The sequence below is a fragment of the Nematolebias whitei genome, chromosome 22 (genome assembly GCF_014905685.2).
Source record: "Nematolebias whitei isolate Nwh7 chromosome 22, NemWhi1, whole genome shotgun sequence".
Classification (NCBI taxonomy): domain Eukaryota; kingdom Metazoa; phylum Chordata; class Actinopteri; order Cyprinodontiformes; family Rivulidae; genus Nematolebias; species Nematolebias whitei.
Genome location: NC_056519.1, coordinates 17,706,077 through 17,727,088, shown reverse-complemented (window position 1 = coordinate 17,727,088; position 21,012 = coordinate 17,706,077). Strand labels below are relative to the sequence as shown.

At 39.8% G+C, this 21,012-nt stretch overlaps 1 protein-coding gene across 1 annotated transcript in view; it reads right to left on the bottom strand.

The window, feature by feature from the left end:
- pawr (PRKC, apoptosis, WT1, regulator) overlaps positions 1-19,905 on the bottom strand; it is a gene marked incomplete at its 3' end in the record, with an annotated part of 62,175 nt that extends 42,270 nt beyond the window's left edge. Inside the window, 2 exon segments of the mRNA XM_037696039.1 lie at positions 19,072-19,634; positions 19,833-19,905. Coding sequence (XP_037551967.1) covers positions 19,072-19,539 — 468 coding nt within the window.
- Positions 19,906-21,012: the final 1,107 nt, after the last annotated feature.

Genomic DNA, 21,012 nt, shown 5'->3' with positions numbered 1-21,012 from the left:
ATGTATTACTGTCTCCAGGTTCTTTTTGGACAATATGGGCTTCAGTTTAGATAGTCGCCTCAGTTGGAAGAAGCATGATTTAACGATCATGTTTACATGATTAAGTTTCAGGGAAGGGTCCATTATCACGCCCAGATTAGTGACTTTGTTTTTCTGACAGGGTTAGAACGGAGAGGTCGATGCAGTGGTTTGTGATCGTGTCATTGGGAGGGAACAACATGACTTCAGACTTCTTTTCATTGAAAGTTAAGAAATTTAAAGCCATCCAGTCCCTGATGTCAGCCAGGCAGTTGAGCAGCAGTTGAATAGAGCATGTACCATTGTGTCTTAGGGGGAAGTAAATTTGACAGTCATCGGCATAGAAGTGGAAGGGCATGTTGTGTTTCCGGAAAATAGCACCAAGCGGCAGCAGGTATAAAGAGAATAGGAGGGGATCCAGGATGGACCCCTGCGGAACCCCCCATTTAAGCTCTGCCGCTGCAGAACTAAAATCCTTGATGGAGACAAAAGGATCTGTCGGTAAGGTAAGATCTGAACCCATTGAGGGCTGACTCACTGGCCCCACTGAGGGCCTGTGATGCCCACCCACTGCTCTAACCTAGCAATGAGGATCTCATTGTCGATGGTGCCAAAGGCGGCTGTGAGGTCCAACAGTACAAGCAGCACAAAATCACCGGTATCAGTGGTTAAGAAAATGTCATTAAATACCTTCAGCAGGGCAGTTTCAGTGCTATGGAGAGGTTTAAAGGCAGATTGGAAAAGCTCTAAGATGGCGTAACCCTCCAGGAAGCACTTCAACTGGGACTCGACTATTTTCTCCAGAAGTTTTCGCACAGCTCAGTCGAGGCTTCCAGAGGTGATGGTTCAGTAAGGTGGAGAACAGAGTTTAGGGTGGAGAAGAGGACAAGTGGGATGCGAGAGTTTGAGGTAATTATATCAGAGAAGTATTTGGATTTAGCAGCTTTCACTGCTTTCTGATAACAGCGCCAACTCTCTTTAAGTATTTGAAAAGAGACCTGCAGCCTGTCTTTCCTCCACTTGGGCTCCGCCCTCCTACATTGCTGCTTAATGGCCTTGGTGACGTCACTCAGCCAAGGTTCTGCTCTTAGTTTTGATTTTTTTGGTTTTAACAGGTGCAACATGATCCAGAGTCTTTAAGCAGACAGAGTTGAACTGGGATGTCAGCTCCTCAGTGGTAGTGAGAAACACCAGGGGCTGACTTATCATTTCAGAGTTATAAACATCAGTGAAGCGTGCGGCAGTGAAATGGTTAATAATAGATGTGATGTATACGGCAAAGAAACATATTTATGGAGTTTCCAATTTATTAGACATATTTGGACTGATGCGACTTATAGGGCGGTGCGACGTGTATGGCGGAAAATATGGCAAGTCCAGCGCCACGGTCAAAGAGATTGTGAAACTGACCCATTCATTATTCAACCAGTTTTACAGTTGGCTACTGGGCTAGCAGTGAAAAGAAAGGTTCATGTGGAAAAACTGAGGCCACACACTTCCACAGCTCATGTTTACGTTTGAGCTTAATGCCTGCAGTTTGTAGATGCAAACCAATTACTATTTATGCATGCAGACTTGAGGACAGATTTACTAATAGGCTGTTTGAGGAGATGGCAGAGGGCTGCAAGGTCTTATTTGAACTGGAGGAAAAAGGGAACACAGAAAAACAGAAAAGCTAATCCATTTGCAAGCACAGTCAAAATACCAAAATATATGAAATACAGAGGGAGGGGGTGCACACAAAAAACAAACAAGGTGCTGGTGGAAAAGGAGAATTCACAACAAATTTCACAGTCAAACTGGAGCAACTTGTGATGAAATTCCAATCAGTTATGCTGAGCGGGAAAGTTTTATTGGCTATAAATCTTTTAGGATGCCGTTCATGCTATCAGCAAAGGTCAGTACCTTTACAGAGTGAGACAAGACACCAATACACAAACAAAATAACAATCTTCTCTCTTCTTTGCTTTCTGTGTACATATAGACGTGACTGAAATGCTTCTGCACTCGTCTTTAACTCGGTGACGGAGCTGCAGAGCAACATCACTACCTGTATAGTTTAGGCTTTTAGCAAGAAAAGATCACAAAATAGAAAAAAATTCCAAAAAAAAAAAAAAATGTGTCTGTGGGGTCTGAAATATTTTATTCATATTAACAGTTCAGTGGAAAGCATGCAATGCAGAGCGAGATTAAAGGTATGGGTGAACAAATAAAGAAAATTATACAGTCTGCACCTCTTTGTAAACACAGATATACACTTTAGGTTGTATAAATGCATTTTCTTCCATCTTAGCTAAAACGTTTTGCAGCAGTTTTCTTGCAGGCCTAAATTCTCCAGTTTGTGTAACAACAGGTTTTACACCAACTGCCAACAGATAACCTAGATATGGGGTTAGGTAACACCCTAGCACACAAGAACAACACATTGCATGGCAAGCCGATTGTGTCAATAATAGCCACTTTTACCTAATACATGATACAATGGTATGCCATATAGCTCGACTGCCATCTAGCGGCTCAAAATGGTAATGGTCAATATTTTCAGTCAGAATGAATGAAAACGGTCATATCTCAGCCAATTGGTTTATAAATATGGGAAAAAATCCATAAGTATGTCGCTTTGGTGTATAAGTCACAGGGCATGCAAATTATGAATTAAAAAAAACAACAACTTGGAGCAAAAAATACGGTAGTAGATAAATAGGAGACACCTGCAGAACAGAATTAATCTTTACAAACTTCCTGAGAAATGTAAGGAGTTTCCTTCAGGACCAGTTTTCATCTGAGCTCCAGCTGCTGCAGAACATCAGCTGATGGTAAAATGTACAAACTGTTACTGATGAGCAGACCACGTTCAGCTGAAAGTAATGTTCTGCAACAACGGAATCGTTACTTTACCCTTTCTTACGTACCTGGGTGTCTTTCTCCCTCTACAAAACTGACTGACAGCAGCTGCCGATTATGACTTCATAACTCCGTTCGTGTCTGTGATGCTGGTAAGACTTTTTCACAAGTGATCAGTGTTTAAACAGTCTGCGTTCACCAACATCTATGTGCAATGTTTATGTTGTGAAACGACTCCAGCCTCTTACTCACGTTAGTGAGAAGGTTGATCTCGATTTCAGATTTAGTGACTCAAGAAAACACCTAAAAAAACACATTAGATATTTTCTGTTTGTTAAACTTTATACTATTTTAATGGTGTAAAAAGTATATCTGGATTTTACCCATGTAAGGGTGTGGGAATTGTTTTAATGGGTAGTACAGTAGAAAATCTACCTCAAAGCTGGCACTACCCTGGTAAACAACTGTTTACACACATCCATGGATGCATCTGCAAACTCAAAGGTGCCTTAACTTCAAGGGATGACAGCAGGTAGGCCTTTAACTTGAATGAAGCCAGTTTCGGGCTTCTTTGTTATGGAAAAAGGCTTAAAGATCAAGGCTTCATGTGTTTGGCAGTGGAGAGCCACATATTTATTCAGTTTCAAAGGTTCAACTGCATTCCTGGGCTGTTTGAGCTGTGTCTTTCTGAAGAGGGACGTTTTGTTGCTTATGAGTACATTTTGAAGCAGTCACAGGAAAACCATTTCATCTGCTGATGAAGTAAATGTTCACTTTAGATATTCATATTCATCTAGAACTTCAACTTTCTTTCCCAACTGAACCAATAAAAATCTGTTCATCTCATGTCGACATCAGGTTAGACGACGTAAAAAAAAAAAAAAAAAACAAGCTTGACAAATAAAAGCTATGTTAATCACTGGAGGAGTTCAAGCAAGCTCCGTGGTGACATAACCCGGAGGCAGAGCGTGAAACCAGTTAGACTGCAGACAGATCCAGTCTATTGATGTGCAGTCGCTCCGACTAACATAACTGAGGCTTTTTGTCCCTCGCGCAATAAGATGGCATGTGTGAACAGAGCAGGGAATTTCAGGTTGAGTTCAAACAGAACAGGGATAAAACTAAAACATTTTAAATACAAGAAAAATATCTGAGGTATACTTTAATTCATCATTTTTTTTCCTTTTATCGCATGCATCTTGTGGTGCAGACATTGGATTGAAGCTACTTTTTGGGTTTTGTTTTAGTTCCATAATATAAAACCATCTGACGAGCTTTTTACTGGATTTAAATCCTTAACATCTTTTCTCAAAGTAGGCTGCATGGAAAACGACGCATAGAGCACAATGTGGTAGTTTCTACGACTTTCAGCGAGCTTCATCGACTACTTGCACGTTTGCTGTTGTACTTTATAGTTTAGTTTGTGACACGTAAAAACTCATTCTTCATTCTTTTACTTGCACAATGCATTCTGGGAGAATGACATACATAAGTTACAGATGAGGTTAAAACACACAAGACAAGGTTAAAAGTTTTGTTTCACAATAAAGACGCATTGGTTCTTTTGTATGTTTTACCCGTTGAAACAATCAAAGGTAAGCAACTTGTGATGTTTTGTATATTATCTCTGGAGCTATCTCCATATTAGCTAGAGCTAACGCAAAAGTTAAAACTGAAGAGGTGACAAACCACCCCCACAAATCGTTTCTGCTTCTTCAGTCCATGGGGCAGCACCGGACTGCTGTCACGCATGTCCACTCCCAGTATTAATGTTTGTTCACTTTTGCTCTGTGGTCTGGAAGGAACGTAGTTTCACTTTACCTAGACTTCTCAATTTAAATCAGTACAAGTCAGATTCAAGGTTCTTTATTTGTCATACACACCACATGTGGCACATGTGGTGGAACGAAATTGTGTACACAGGGTCCCCGTTACATAAAAAAAAAAAAAAAAAAAAAATTTTTTTTAAATGTAAAAGAAGAAAAATATTAAACTAAAAATAAACTACACTAATAGCATAAAAACAAAAAATATGCTGAACAGCAGCACGAACATGAGTCTGTGAGCAGATGAGCACACATGAACACATCGACATGAAACAAATCAGCAGCAACATGAAACAGATCAGCAGCAATATGATGTGATTTTTCACAGTGATTATCCTGGTTAAATATTCATTTGTCTAACAGCCTCAGGGTAGAAGCTGTTCCTCAGTCTAGTGGTTCTACACTTAATGTTCCTCAACCTCCTTACTGAGGGGGGCAAGACAAAAAGTGTGTGTGCTGGGTGAGTGGGGTCCTTCATGATGCAGGTGGCCCTCTTCCTGCATCTGGAGGTGTAGATGTCTGTGATACTAGGTAGATAGTCTAGATAATCATAGATAATTGATGGATAGTAGTATGGCTGTGTAAAGTAACAGCATATTTTTAGATCCTAATAAAGACAGCATTTGCAAGCAGCAGCACAAACGCCAGCTTTTACGGCCGACTCGGCTCTTGATCCATTCAGTTCTCCTCGTTTTCAAATACATGCTGAGTCATTTCTGCATCACCCTCTGTCATTGTCCTCCAGTTCAAATTAAAGGGCTGAACATCAGACATTGTGTAAAACTGTCGTTCTGGCTGGATGGGTCTCACACTGAAGCAACATGTCTATGTCAACTACACAGAATGCATTGCAGTAAACATAGGGACACGGACATCCATGTGACATTTTTCGAAAAGTGTGAAGGCAACTATAATTTTGTTTGTGAAGAAAATCCAATTTTACACAGAAACAAATCACTATCGATAGCATTTTTCCAACTGCATGCAATCCAACAAAATACATCAATATTTGGTCAGTTTATTTAATTACCTTTATTTTTTTATCTATTAATACTGGGTACACCTACCACTAATGATCTACTTTTCAAAGGGTATATTTCTAAAATGACAACTCTACATGTCTGCCTGTTACAAGTTTACAGAAGAAATTACCAAACTTTCACTGTAATGCTAGTTAACAATTTAAGTTAGCTAATCTTGACTTTAGCCAGCCAAGCAAGGCTTTTCATAAACTGCATATGGTAAAACATTTAAGCTTCAAGGTTAATATTTCAGCAGTCATCTTGATAATTTTAAAACTGTAACGGACCATCTTTAGATAAGAGGTTGAAACTGTGGGGTTGGACCTAACTTAACATACCGTTTAGTAAAGAGTACAGGCATAAAGAAGAGGACGAAACAGATCAAATATGTACCAGAATTTAAAATAAATTGTTGGAACTCTAAGACTGGGGTCTTCAAGTAAATCCACTTTAATGAACGCAAACAGAAAAGCTCCCAAATGTCTAATCGTGCAGAGCGGCCTGATTAAAGCCGACTCATAAATTCCCCCCAGTCACCAGCAAACACGCAGGAATGTCTAACAAATAGGTTGCATGTTGCAAATGCACAAAATCGCTCCTCTAATCCAGGACTTGGTTACTTAAAGCTCCCTGCAGTGTCAGTGTCTTGAATGTCTGCACACCCGGCAGTGAAGGAGGAATGATCTCCCACGCCGCACAACAGAAGGAGACTTAATTTCAAAAAGCAGAAGCTTGAAGCAGATTATCTTTTATCTCTGCATGCCCCCGCAAACTACCAGAATTAAAATCCCACACGTTGCATTTCTATAAACTGCATCCACAACACAAATTGTGTTTATGTTCCAACATAAACGCTGGTAAAGATAGGAGAAAAAAAGACTAGGGGATAAGTGTTTTTTTTTTTATAAGTGTACAATTACTGCCTGAAGCTGGACTGAGTTGAACTTTCAAGGCAAACAAAGGGAAGGTTAGATGGGGACAAAGCTCTTCACCGATATTTTACACTTGCAAAAAAAAAAAAAACCTGTGGATTTAGTTTAGTCAAATATTTGAGACTTGTTCAAATCAACATTTTTTGACTAATTCAAATTCCAAAGAATCGGTCGTTTTGTGCTCCATTTAGAAACTTCTCCAGAGCTTTAGATAAACATGAATGCAACAATAGTACATTGATGCCAGATGTCCACGTCTGATATGTGCACACTCGCAAGTTAAAGATTAGCCAGAAAGACGGCAATAGTGCCTCTTGAGCAGTAACAGAGACATGTATAATGTCTTAAACAAAAGCCAGATGCTTCAACCAGTTTAGAGAAAACAGTTTAGAGTCCGTACCAATCCAAGCTGAGCCTCAACCTACCCTCCGCTAAACTTGATAACCTTTTTCTTACTTCTGAGTTATTTTAAAAAGGATAATCATTCCACTGCAAGCAGACATGCAGCTTAAGTCTCGTTCAGAAAATGTGTACATTCCTGTGCAACTTTGCAGGGGGGCATTTTATCCCTAAGTAATATTCTAGACTCTGCCCCGCACATAACTAAAGAGCAGCAACCTGGATAAGAAATCCCTTGAACTTTGTACACAAACATCACAGTAATGATTTAACAGGAAAACAATCAGGGAGAGTGATCTTTGAATAGTTATAACTTTCAACTTTAGTAAAATTGCTTTTGCAATTCTAACCGACCATTTTTGTTAGTTTGTACCTAAAAGGTTGCCGTTTTACGTCACAGTCAAATCTCATACGATTTTGAACAGGGTACTGTAAAAAGAAAGTTATTACAACTTTAAGCTGTTTAAAGAAGTCAAACTTTTATAAAAACTTAACAAGAAATAAAATGTTTTTGCATGAGCCAAGAAAAATAAAGTTCAAGTTCAAGTAGGTTTTATTGTCATTTCACCACATGTGGTACATGAGGTCGAACAAAATTGTGTACACAGGGTCCAAGTTATGTCCAACAAAAGCAAAAATACAAAGTATAAAAAGAAACAGTATATAAGGATCCAAGATAAACACTAAGATATATAGTAAAAGAACATCAAATTGTACGCTAAAAGATCTAAGATATATGCTAGTCACTAATAGGGCTGTCACGATAAATTTTCCTGGGCGATTAATCATCTCAGAAATTATTGCGATAAACAATAATATTGTTTGAAATTTGACAATAACTAGTCATTCTTGTCAAATTTAAGAGGAACTGTTTGTTAATTTGAGTGTAGTACATTTTTTTGACCACAGGATGGCAGTATAAGACAGTTTGAACCAAAGGATGGATAGTGAGGGAGCGAGTAGCGTATCTAAGAAAAAAGGGAGGGAGGCCCACTTGACGTAACATGGGCTGTCTCGTTCCTGTTTTTCGATTCTCAAAATGGTGGACGCTCTGTGTGATTTGAGCTCTTTAGCATAACACTGTTCACACAAAGCTTTTAATTATATATATAAAATAATCAGTAAACAAGTTCTCAGCTTCTTTTTGCAGAGAAAACTTTTTACATGAAGGCACAAGTTTCAACTGTGAATTTTGGAGCTTAGACAACACAGAGGTTTTTTTTCCCCCAGGTCGACCTGTTAGGTTAGCTCGTAGCTTAGCTTCCCAGCTTAACTGCTTTTAACAATCCAAATATGCGATTTTGGACGGTTAAAACAGATCTGAAAAAGAAAAGAGAAAGGGAGGGGTCAGTGAAGAGCACCAGAGTTGAGCTTTCTGTCATCCAGTGTCTTCAGTAGAAAAAGAGACATGAAGAAACAAAGCCGATCAATGAAAAGAGGTTGATAATTTTCACTTATGCGATTAATTGATTCATTGTTTATCGCGACAGGCCTAATCACCAATAGTGCAAAACAATACACTGAACAACAGCAGAACAAGCATGAGTCTTTGTGTGTGGACGAGTATGAATGAATGAATACAGCAGCATGAAATAATCAGCAGCATGGATAGTCAGCAGCACATATACGTCTGTGATGGTGGGGAGGTTGACTCCAACAGTCTTCTGTGCTGCCTTCACCACTCTCTGCAGATCTTTCTGCAGCTGTGCAGCCCCCGTGCCACACGTTGATGCTGGAGCACATAAACTGATGGATACAAAAATAGGAGTGTATGGTACTTGGAAAAAAAAAAAACTATTCCTCCCAAAACCATTCCCCAAACAAAATGTGCCAAGTTTAGGATATTTAATCGTATTTTCTTGTCTAAAATCATTGTAATCTTTATGAAAATTAGTAAGAGGTCAAAGAATGTCAGTAATGAAGAGGACAAAATGATGACACCCTGCACCAATTTAAACCTAAGTAAACAGCAGATAGACTCATTTCCCTCACACCAACTGGATGATCCAGTGCCATCAGACAGTATAATGGCTGCTCACCTGGTCAGGGGTCACATTAATAGGAACAGGCATTTATGCAACAGTCCCACAAGCTGAATAAAACCACATGCCACGGCTCATTACGAAGCTACTGTGTTTTATGAGGTGCTGAAAGACCCCCAGGTGTCAGTGTGGAAATAAAGACCTCATCTCAGCACAACTTTCCCTTTCTTTACTTGTCTTCAGCAGTCCCATAAAATATTACAGTCGCTCTACCAAGACCTTTTTTTTTTTTTTTTTAATGTCATTCTTGAAATATTTTCAGTTACAGTGTAAAAATTAGCCAAGTCTGTCAACTAATCCCCGCACTTCCAACTATTAACAGAAAAAAATAATCTAAACTCCAGGCTTAAACAGCTCCTGGTTGATAAAATGCCTGGGATATTTATTCTGATGATGTTTCCTTGTTTGGAGAAGTTTTAACAGAAAAAAAATAAGCGCCACCCCAGGTCAATTTACTGCATCATGTTTTTTTTCTCCCCACAGATTAGCAACTGTTCAACAGAACGCTAAAGAAAAATGAGTAAACTTTTTTTTTTAATGGGCATTTGCTTTCAAATAAACAATCTTGTATAAGACACAAAGTTTGTTTTCTCAGTCATCCAGGTATATAACAACAAAAGGTTGAATCATGTCATCTGGACTTCGTTTTTTTGTTAAAAAAGAAACGTTTCGCCCCTCATCCAAGAGGCTTCGTCGGTCTGAGGCCTAGCCATCTGGTATTACCCAGAAGCCACCCTGACTCTTGTGTTCCAAGCCTGCCTCAGATACCCCTGAAGTCTGGCCTTTTCACTAATGGTTTCAAAATCTTAATCTTGTATAAGATTGCAACAGAATTAATTAAATTAATTTCAAGTTTATTTATATAGCGCTAAATCACAACAGCAGTCATCTCAGGGCACTGTACAAAAACATTTGCATACACAAAAATGGCCAATTCATAAAAGTTACCCATCTAAGGAATTAAACTGTGAGCTCAATCCACGCCGTTAATGAGCTGAAGGTTGCATTTTTAGACCAGTCAGTTGTCTTTATGCTTCTCCATGCAGCGTTGCAGGGAGCTGGTGCGTCCCATGCTGACTGTTTAAAAGGATCTGGATTATTTTGCACAGTTGTCTTCCATCTCTATCGACCTGTAATCTCACTGGTTAAGACTTGTTCCATAGATCTGACTGGCCAACAAGCTTTCTACAGTGTTTCCCCTAGGTTACTTGCCTTGGTAGGGTGCTCATACAGTATCTTCTGCGATTTTTGTCGACGGGGGAAGGGGGGTGGAGACACGTCTGTGTTGCACACGGTTTTTACAGATAGCTTTCGAGCTGGGGGGTGGGGGTGGGGGGTGGAGACAGCGCTCTACCTCCATAGTCATAGCTTTATAACTAGCGTATCTGTATTCCACATCGCTAGCTTAGCGCTATGTCCGTGCCGGAAGTTGTTGGTGGGTGGGGTGAGGGTGGCGCGCCCTGCTTATATAATGGTAGGGGAAACTGCTCAGCGTTTCCCCTAGATCAGCACCCTTGACGGGGTGGTCAACGAGGGGGCGGGGACGGAGTCACGTCTATGTTGACGGCCTGCTAGCTTAGCGGTACGTTGCTGCCGGTTTTTAATCGAGGAGGGGGCACATCTGTGTTTAGCACCAAGTTGTTGCTGGTAATTGTCAACCAGGGAGGGTAGTAGAGTGGAGCGAAACGTCAGTAGCAGTTTTGCTATGTGCATTTGTATTGCACCCCGCGCTACATCAATACAGACAGTTGTCGACGGGGAGCTCGGTTCTGTAGACAGGGTGGGGCGCCCCACTCTTATAATGGTAGGGGAAACACTGAAAGATAGTCAAACTATACCCACCTTTAGCTGTAAATATAGTAAAAATGCAGCATAAACAATTTTTTAAATTTCCAAAAGCTACATAAACTTTTACATAATGCCTCATCACCCACATTTCTTAAGTGGGGTATAGGGATTGAGCAATAGGTTTTTAATGGTTGGAGGCAATATTGTTAAGAATTTTTGTTTGTAACTGTGATAAACTCAAAACATTTAGCTTTTATTAGCCTAACTCCTCAAACAGACATACAGTTGTACAGAATTCCTCTTTAGCAAAACAGGATGAAATTGTGAGTGTGCACAGAATGCCATTTACTGTCAGAGACCCCAACGTTCAACAAGATCATGTTGAATTTATATTTTAGACTTAATAAACAAATACTCATGTTTGCTCTGCCCAGTACAGTTCAAGCAGAGTACAAACCTCTGATCTGGAAGACAAGATGGGTTCATGTTCAACTTTGACCTTTGTGAACTCAGAGTGTTAACAGCCGGGGCACTCAGCTCTGTTTGCATGTTAAAGCTGGTGACCCCCTTGACGGAGCTGCAAAAATATAAGCTGAGAGTTGGTGGCAGACTCCACTCATCTGCAGCAGAGGGAGTCTTTGTGGGACCGATTCAGCCACGTTCCCGAGACAAAGTTCGCACTCCCAGGCTGGAGTGTCTGACCACAGCCTTGCAAATCTCAAAGCTCATAAAAGGCAACACAGCGAGCAATGTGATTCACCACCCACACGGGTGCGGCGTGACCGACGCTTACATCACAGCCCCAAAAGATGAGAACTCAGGACTCCACACAGACCCTTTTGTTCGCACATTCTTGTAAGCATGTCATAAGCAGGTCAAAGGTCAGGATCAGCAACAATGCCCACCGGTTCCAGGCTGTGAACAAGGCGAGAGAAAGCAGATACCTTCATGGATTTACAGAGGTGGTAGTGATTGATGCTGTGCAGCAGTGTCTTTTCTCCACTAGAGTAGGGATCTTTTATCGAGCCATTATGGCCTCAACAGGCAGAAGATTGGGTTCCCTGGATGTTCCGAAATCCCTCTCAGCAGCTATTATACTGCACAAAACCAGTAGGAAAGATAATCCCAGGCATCTCCATTCACACCTGTCCACTCATATTCACATCACAAAGGACGCTTGTGTGAGAGTCTTCATTTGCATGGTTTGGGTCTTCCTCGCAACAGGAGGAGAAGCGGAAACGTTTCACAAAATAATTTTAGATGGAAACACCATCAGTTTCTGTCTAATATTTTGGGTGGCTTAAAGAAAACTTTGTTTTTAGCAGTAGTGGCTATAATTGGCCAAGTAATAAGTGTAGCAAATTGCTGAATATTGCCTTATGACAATGAGGAAATCCAAAGAAAAAAAAATTTAGCACAATATTTTCTTAAAGGGTAAAAAGGAATTTAATGATTCACAAAACAGAAAAACATTTTAAAAACCACATTTTACAGAAAAAAATTTACTTTTGCCATTTCAGCCTTTAAACTCAGTTCATTTTTTAAGACATTTAAAGTGTCCTTTAGGTCATGTTTGCCATTTGATGATTTAAAGTATTTTTATGAAATTTTTCCATACATGGAAATAAATAATTTCCATACATTGAAATACACGTAATACATTTGTATTACAACAAAGGTTTATTATTAAAATTACATTCCACATATTTTGTGTCAAGGAGACCCATCTTATAGCTGGTTTAGGATTGAGGTTTTTGAGTTGTGCTGAGTAAAAAAAAATAAATGTGAATGACTGAAAACAGGGATTTTTTTTTTTTTTACATTTAATATGTATAAGTTTTACATTTAACCAGTGTTTATTATGATAACTGTTCAGTCTCGCCTGGCTGTCCTAAAAGCAATTTAATCTGATTGTTACCGTTCAGAGAGAGGGAGATGAGGCCCATCGAGCAAATGACGAGGCACATTTTTAATCCAAATGTTTTGATCACAAATACTGTCCTTGAAGAAAATCTGGTTATGTTTAATTTAGAGCCGAGCGATATGTTCAAAAATTTATATTGCAGTTAATAGAGCTTTATCTTTATATACAATGTAAATCTCTGCATTTTAAAAATCTTTGTTTAATTGTATTAATATTTAATTAGACACCAACTTAACGCAAAGGTGAAATATGGCTACGTTCCCGTTGCAGATCTTAATGCTCAATTCAGATTTTTAGCTCAGATCTGTTTCTGTGTGTGTGCGATCATTGATATCGTCTTTAAAGTTCAGCACATTCAGACTTCAGAGTGAACCATTTGCAGTTCTGAGGTGACCTGCATGCACAGAAGAAAACATGGCGTCACACGCAGCCCGTTGTGTTTAAGGAAGTAAATATGGATGCTGCACGTGTTAGCAGGTGTGATTCTGAAGTTGTTCAATCAGAACTGATTAAAATATTATTCGACATGATGATCCAGTGTTGCATTTAATCTGGCCTCTTGACGGCTCCTCTAATGCAGCACATTTTTGGAATGGTAGCAATGAAAAACTAACATTGATCCCATCAAGTTAATATTATATCCAGGACATGGGAAATTAAAAAGGATAAAGACAAAAGCAACAGGACTTTTGTCCTGTAGATGGAGACAAGCAAAGTCCCAAGATTAAATCTGCACAAGGTTGGTATCAATATTTTGATCGACCCACATATGCCTACCTCGTTGACGTAAAAGTCGGATGAAATGCGACATGACCATTCATTTTGGACGCATATGATCAAAATAAATAAATGGAATTCGGGCCACATTTGCCTGCAGTGTGAACATGGCCTTAGATTCGCAGGCATTGATCCTCAGACATATTTCACTCTAAGAAAACTTTAACTGTCCTCTCACATAATCCAACAGCAGGAGAGACTTTTAATCAGTCCACTTGCACAATAAAACTTATGATGCAGTATAACAGCGGGACAAAGGTGAGAAGAGTACTCTGACCAATTATAATCAAGAGCAGTTTGAGACCAAAGAAGAATAAAAAAAAAAGAACTTTGTTTTCATACTCGCATATACGCGAGGTTAAAACCTACATTATTACCACAGTAAATAAACAGCTGATGTTAAATGATCATCACTGACATTTATAATGTCCCTGTCTTATAAAACCTAAACAGAGCCTGCTGCAGATTTTTAGATGAATGGGTGAGGAGGCAGGGTCTGCACAGGTTTTCAGATTTCCAGGGGGACAGAGCTATGATGCATTTGAAAGAGCTGGGAAAAGTTACACACTTAAAAGAATTTGCATAAGGTTAAAAAATAAAAAAAAGCTGTTAAATTTGTAGTTCATTACACATTTCAAATACACTCAATATATTGTCCAGATCTACATTAAGTACATAAACAACAACAACTGTACCCAGGGGTTCCAGTCTGCCTTTTTCCTTTTTCTTCTAACTCGAGGGTTCCCAACCCTGGCCCTTGAGGAACACCATCCTGTATGTTTTAGTCGTTTCTCTGCTCCGACATACCAGATTTTAATAAATGGGTGATTTACAGGCTTTTGTAGAACATGAGGAAGTAATTAAATCACTGAATCAGGTGTTGAGAAGGGATATAACTAAAACATGCAGGATGGTGTTCCTCAAGGACCAATGTTGGGAACCACTGTTCTAAATCACGGATTTGTTTTTAAACCATCAGTATTTTTGAACATTTGTGTTTCTGTTCTTACTTTAATGCAAAACAAACTAAAAATATGTAAAATTGGCTACTTTTAATATCATAACCCAAAAAACCCAAAACGGCTTGTCCAAAGTGAATTATATTTCACATTACAGGCAACTCGTCTCAAGAACATTCATTATTTAAACAAAAAATTCTGGTTTAGCATTTCTTTCTACATTTTTTTCCTACATATGTCACTATCATAAACAATTGTTTGCTTTAAAAACTACTTCTGTTCTGGCCTGAATCACTTTTTCTCCCCGATCCCGACTTAACGCACACTGCCCTGCACGTTTTAGACGTTTCCCCACTTCAACACCTGATTCAATGAAATTAGTCGCCTCAACAGCTCGTCATCACGTTCTGCTGAAGCCCGTTGACTTCAAATTAAACCAGTTGTGCTGAAGCTGGGAAGCATCTAAAACATGCAGGGCAGTGTACACACAGGATTAAGATTGATTTAAGCCTTAAGCATCTTGTTTGGGCTCAGGCTTTTATTTCAGAACTTGTCTAGGTCACCATGTAACACATTTGCATAATTCAAGTAGCTTGTTTGACCCAACCCTCCTAATAAAAATTAAAAGTTGTTTTGCATACAACAGTCTTAAGTGATACGTTGCTCAAGAAGAGGAGCAAAATGCAGAAGCTTAAACTGAATTACATAAGTCAGTGGTTCCTTGAGGAACGCCATCCTGCATGTTTTAGTCGTTTCCCTGCTCCAACACACCTGATTCGGTGATTTAATTACTTGGTCAACTTCTGAAGAAGCCTGTTAATCACCCATTCATTCAAATCAGGTGCGTCAAAGCAAGGTGGTGTTCCTCAAGGACCAGGGTTGGGAACCCCTGAAGTTATTCTGGTAACATTACTGTGAGTAAATATGTTTAAAACTGACACCATTAACATTTAAGCTTCTTAATATTTATAATATTGGCTCTTTAACCTAAGCTGACAAGGAATCCTCACATGATGGGGATAAAGTTATACAACAGTTCAAGAGCAAAAACAAAACCAGGTTATCAGATCAGAATGAAGATGGTGACACAGTCATACACTAACTGTACTGTGCTCCAGCTGGGATCAGATACTTCCAAGTGCTTCCTCTCTGCCTCACTCACACAAACAAAGCTCAACCTCAGATACATTATGGTCCGTTCACAGACTTTACATTCGCCCGTGGGCTCCGTCTAACATATTTGGCAAAGTCCAGAGTGCTAAATTCCAGCATTCCACCTCTGGCTTGTGACTAGTGTTAGAATGGCTTTGCTCAACATCACTTAATAACAGGATGTGGAGCCAACAGACGAACTGGTCAAAATCCCCTGAAGGCACAGAGTCCTGGGTGGATACTTAATTGGGGAAGCCGGGAAGTTATGGACCACCTTTACGGACATGAGCTTAATGAAAACATGAAAATAAAAAAACATTTATTTTCAACATTTCTGTACAATCCGAGTGCATTTGCAAGTACATAATCACAGTGGTGGCCCTCACTGGGCTGACTGGCACTGCTTCATATCAGAGATCCTGAATGTGTGTGAACCACAGGAATTAGGCAGGAGTGTGACATAATTCAAATTCAACGACAACGAATGTGCACCACCACCTTCACACACACACACAGCACTCCCCCCACCCTCCCAGAGCTGCTTTCATTTTTCTCCCTACAGCGGGCCGATTAAACCAGACACATGTATGAGAGGAATTTGGAGACTTTGGTGGAAACAAGCGCCGTTCTTTGCTTCCATTTATTTGTGGACGTGCTTCCGCACTTACCTCTAGAAATGTTTTTCTAAGCTATCTTCAACATGGTTCTGCTACCATGAAAATGACAAAAATTAAAGTTAAACATTAAAATGACAAAAGGTAAAACGAGTTGCAGCTGTGTAAAGTTCAGCGGAGGGCAAACTTCTGATAATTTGTCACTTTCCTCTATGAAATATACCTTGACCCTGCAAGTCTAAGTACTTATACAGGAATCTTGTGGACTGATTTGGTTTATCATTTCCACTATAAAAATCTTTGCTGCTCCAAAACTGTGGAATAGTTCACCTGATCATTTAAAGGGCGCTGAGAGTTTTAAATCTTTGCTCAAGACTTCCTTGTTTGATCCACTAACAGCTTGAGAACCAGAGCTGAGTTTTCTTGTTGCCGTGCGCAGTATTTTATTAACTTTGCGTTTCCTGAGTGACACAAAATGTATTTTCTTGTTATTTTTTTCTTGTTTTCAGTTTAATTTGACTTAATTGTAAACCACTTTGGTCAGCTTTGGTTGGTTTTATGCACTATATAAATGAAATGACATTAAAATCTTAAAAGACAAGCCTGTGTTCATTATGAAGAAAGGTGACCTCGAAAACCGTGAAATGTCATACGAGACAAATATTACATTAGGGATGCACGATATTATCGGCATGTATCGGTATCAGCCGATATTAGCAATAAAGTTAAAAATCGGACATCGGCCATTCCATCAAAATAACTCACAGATATAAAAGCCTTCGGTTTTAAGTTAAGGTTTCATTTAAGAAACTTGTCAAGTATATCTATTAATGCGCTACTACTTATGCACTTTTCACTTGTCGCTTGTGAACAGGTTGAGTTTAGATTTGTGAAAATTTACAAGTTTGCACCGTACGAGTGTTGTCATTGTGTTACAGAGTAAATGTCATGAATAAATTTCCTATTAAACATAATCCAAATTGAAGTATTGCATCATTTTCAGCCCCCTTTTTGGCATCTGCATTTGGTAGCAGGCCAAACTGACAGTCCATGCAGAATAATGTAGTACCATATTTTCCGCCGTACAGGTCGCTCCGCCCTATAAGTCGCATCAGTCCATAGTTGTCTAATAAAGTGGAAAAATCCATAAATATGTCGCTTCGCCATATATGTTGCATCTATTATGAGTCACCGCTGACAACCTGGAAATGTGGGCCAGTGTGCTAAAAATCGATGAGCTGCCAAATGGCGGCCGTGGGAGCATGCACGGGAGGAGTTTAACAAGAATTTAACAAGATTAACACTTAAAAACAATTATTTGTTTGCTCGAAATTATAGTAAAGGTGTGTCTCAGTCTAACGTTTGCTTAATAAATGCACTTTAATGGTCAAATTAGCTGCATTTTGCTGGGGCGGTGCAGCTGGTAGGATGGTCGGTCCAAGCAGCAGAACAAAGGTGGGGAGGCTATGGCAGGCCGATTGTATCATTAATAGCTGGTGACGATTCTCAATCATCCAGGACATGGGAAATTCAAAAAAGTTCAAGACAAAAAACAATAAAGTATAAAGTAAAGTATCATAAATAAAGTCCAATTGTTTTTGTCTTGAACTTTTTTGAATTTGTCATTTTAGTCACGTTTACCTATTACATGATACAACGGCATGCCTTACTGCTATTACTACTCTGCTGCCATTAAGTGGCTGAAAGTGGTACTGCTAAATTATTTTTTATTATTTTTTTTTATTATTTTTCCATTATCTTTACCCGCTTATTCCATTTTGGGTCACCGGGGTCGCCGGTGCCCATGTCCAGCAATCACTGTGCGAGGGGCGGGGGACACCCTGGACGGGTCGCAAGTCCATCACAGGGACACATAGAGACAAACGAGACAAACAACCATTCACTCTCTCACTCACACCTAGGGACAATTTAGAGTTACCAATCAGCCTAACATGCATGTTTATGGTCTGTGGGAGGAAACCAGAGTACCCGGAGAAAACCCACGCATGCACGGAGAGAACATGCAAACTCCACCCAGAAGGCCCCTGGACCGGGGTTTGAACCAAGGACCTGCTCACTGAGAGGCAGCAGCTCTACCAGTTGCGCCACCGTGCTGCCCTGAATGAAAACATATCTCAGCCAAAAATTGGTTTATAAATATGGGAAAAAAGTCAAATACGTCGCTTAGGCCTATAAGTCAAAGAGCATGCAAATTATGCAACAACAAAAAAAGCCACTTATAAGGCAGAAAATATGGTATTTTATTTCCACAGCAGAGAAAGCTCTCTCTGTAAGTAGGTCTAAGAAAAAAAGATATTGGTATTGTTATCGGCCAAATAAGTTTTAACATATGGGCCAAAAATCCAATATTGTGCATCCTTAACTGCATACATATCTGAAAATGTTTGCATCAAAAACCTAATTTCATTTTATTATTACCTGCATGGCTTTAACATGTACAAACAATTCTGAGCTCAAAATGTAAAACTATTAAAACAATTGCCTTGGATACGCTCGATCATGACCTTTAAACAGTCCGAGTCTTCTGTATAACTCTCCTGAAGTAGATGGTATGGAGCACGCATGAGACATATATATAATCAAATGTCTTAAAGTGACAAACTAAACTCTGTCAGATTTTATCCTGCACAGTCTCACTGTGAGCACTTTTATTCCAACTTTGACTTAAATGCAGGAGGATGCTCCAGAACTTCCTTCTGAGGACAAACAGTTTCACTTCCTCGAGTTAAAGGAAAATGTTTATTCTGACTCACCTCGTTTGAAGGTATGCTGACAACACCTGTAGACCTCCTCTTCTCCCTCAGCTTCCTCTTCTCGATCTGGCCTTTCCCCTTCCGTGCGCTGGGACCAGAGCTTTTCTTCTCCTTGGCCTTGCTGCCGGTGGGGGGGCTCTCCTTGTCGCTGTCGTTGCAAGCCGTTCTGGGGCTGAAGTCCGGTGATGCCGCCTCGGCCTTCTTCACTGTGCTCGTCGGGGTGTGCACGGCGTGGTGCGCGTCCACCTCGGTTCTGTTCAGAGAGTCGCCCGAGGAGGACCGGGCCACCGGGTGGGAGGAGGTGTGGCAGTTCCCCGGAGAGGCGCTTGGGTCCGGGTTGGGGCTCAACGGGACGCCGGTGGCTGCGGCGATGTCCCCCAGCATTTTAGCCCTCACCTTCTCCCGCTTCGCCTTCCACTCCTCCAGAAAGTTTGTCGTCGCGCTTGGCTTGAACCCGCCTGTTGCCATTATTCTTTTTATTTTAAATCTCACTCCAAGTTAACTTCGAGTAATTACCGCAAACTTTCAAACCGGTGCCGCATTCCTCGTTATTTACACCAGCGCTGTTGGAAAAAAAAAAAAAAAAAAAAAAAAGAGTGAAGTCAGTAACTCGCTTTGATGTCTTTGATGTCTATGTCACGCGCCGTAGCTTATTTAGAAAGCGGCTCTTTTTAAACTTTACACTTTATAACGATTTCCACGCAAAATACACCTAAAGTTAGCAGAAGAAGAAAGTTGTAAACTCCGTCGGGGAGACTCACCTGCGTGGAGCTGCTTCTGTGAACACGACTCAGCTCCGTCCCGACCAGGTGTGACCGCGCGCGCAGCTCGGATGAGGGAGCCGCAATGAGAGCAGCGGCACTTCCGGTGTTGTGCCGGAATAAGCAACCCTGCCATTATTTCGTCCTTCTGACGGGAGCGCGCATTTTCATGAACGTCCGCTTGAAACATGTAAACGTGCAAATAATTACCTAAAGCCGTGTTCGCTAATAAACCGAGTGAGTGTTAAAAGAGACGGATTTGCTTGTCATTTTATTTATTATAAAATTATTTTTACTTGATTGTTTTATTATGTGCACAGCACTTTGGTCCTGTGGGTGTTTAAAGTGCTCTATAAATAAGGCTGGTATGGTATTTTCAGCACCTTTAAATACTCAAATATAGATAACTAAATATGTTTTAATGGTCCAGATAATAGACGGATATTTGTTATTTTATATATTTTTACCCCGATTCCAAAAAAGTTGGCACATTGATTAAAATATAAATAAACATAGAATACAGTGATTTAAAAATTCCTTCAACCAATATTTTATTCACAAAGGCTCATAGTAAATATATCAAATGTTCAAGATATTGTATCATTTTAAATATATCGCTATTAGATCATTTAGAATAAGAAGGTAGCGACAAAGAAATGAAGAGCATTTTGCAACTAAATGTGTTAAGTATCAACATTAGTATGAGGAATGGATATAAAAATATTTTAGAGAGGCTGGATGTCTTAGAAGTAAAGATGGGCAGAGGTTCACCAGTAAAGTCCAGTAGTATTGGTGCACATCACTATGGCCAAAGGTGCTGTTTTTAAAGTGCTTTATAAATATAAAGTTACTTTGTATATTGTATTTTATTGTAACAAACTGTGATGCAAAATCGTGGAACAATTTATAAAGAATTATCCTTAATGGAAAAATAGAAAGACTTTGAATATCCATTTATATGCATGATATAATATGAATCGATTTAAATAATCGGTGTGCTCAAAGGACAAGGTCAAAGGTCAACACTATGTGCTCTCTCAGACAGCACTGCATCAAAGCAGGTCTGATTCTGTTTTTGGACCTCACTGCATGGATTCAGGAACACTTCCAAAAAAAAAAAAAGTTATTGTCTGTGGACACAGTTCACTGTGCCACCCACAAAATGTTGGTTTCAGCTCGA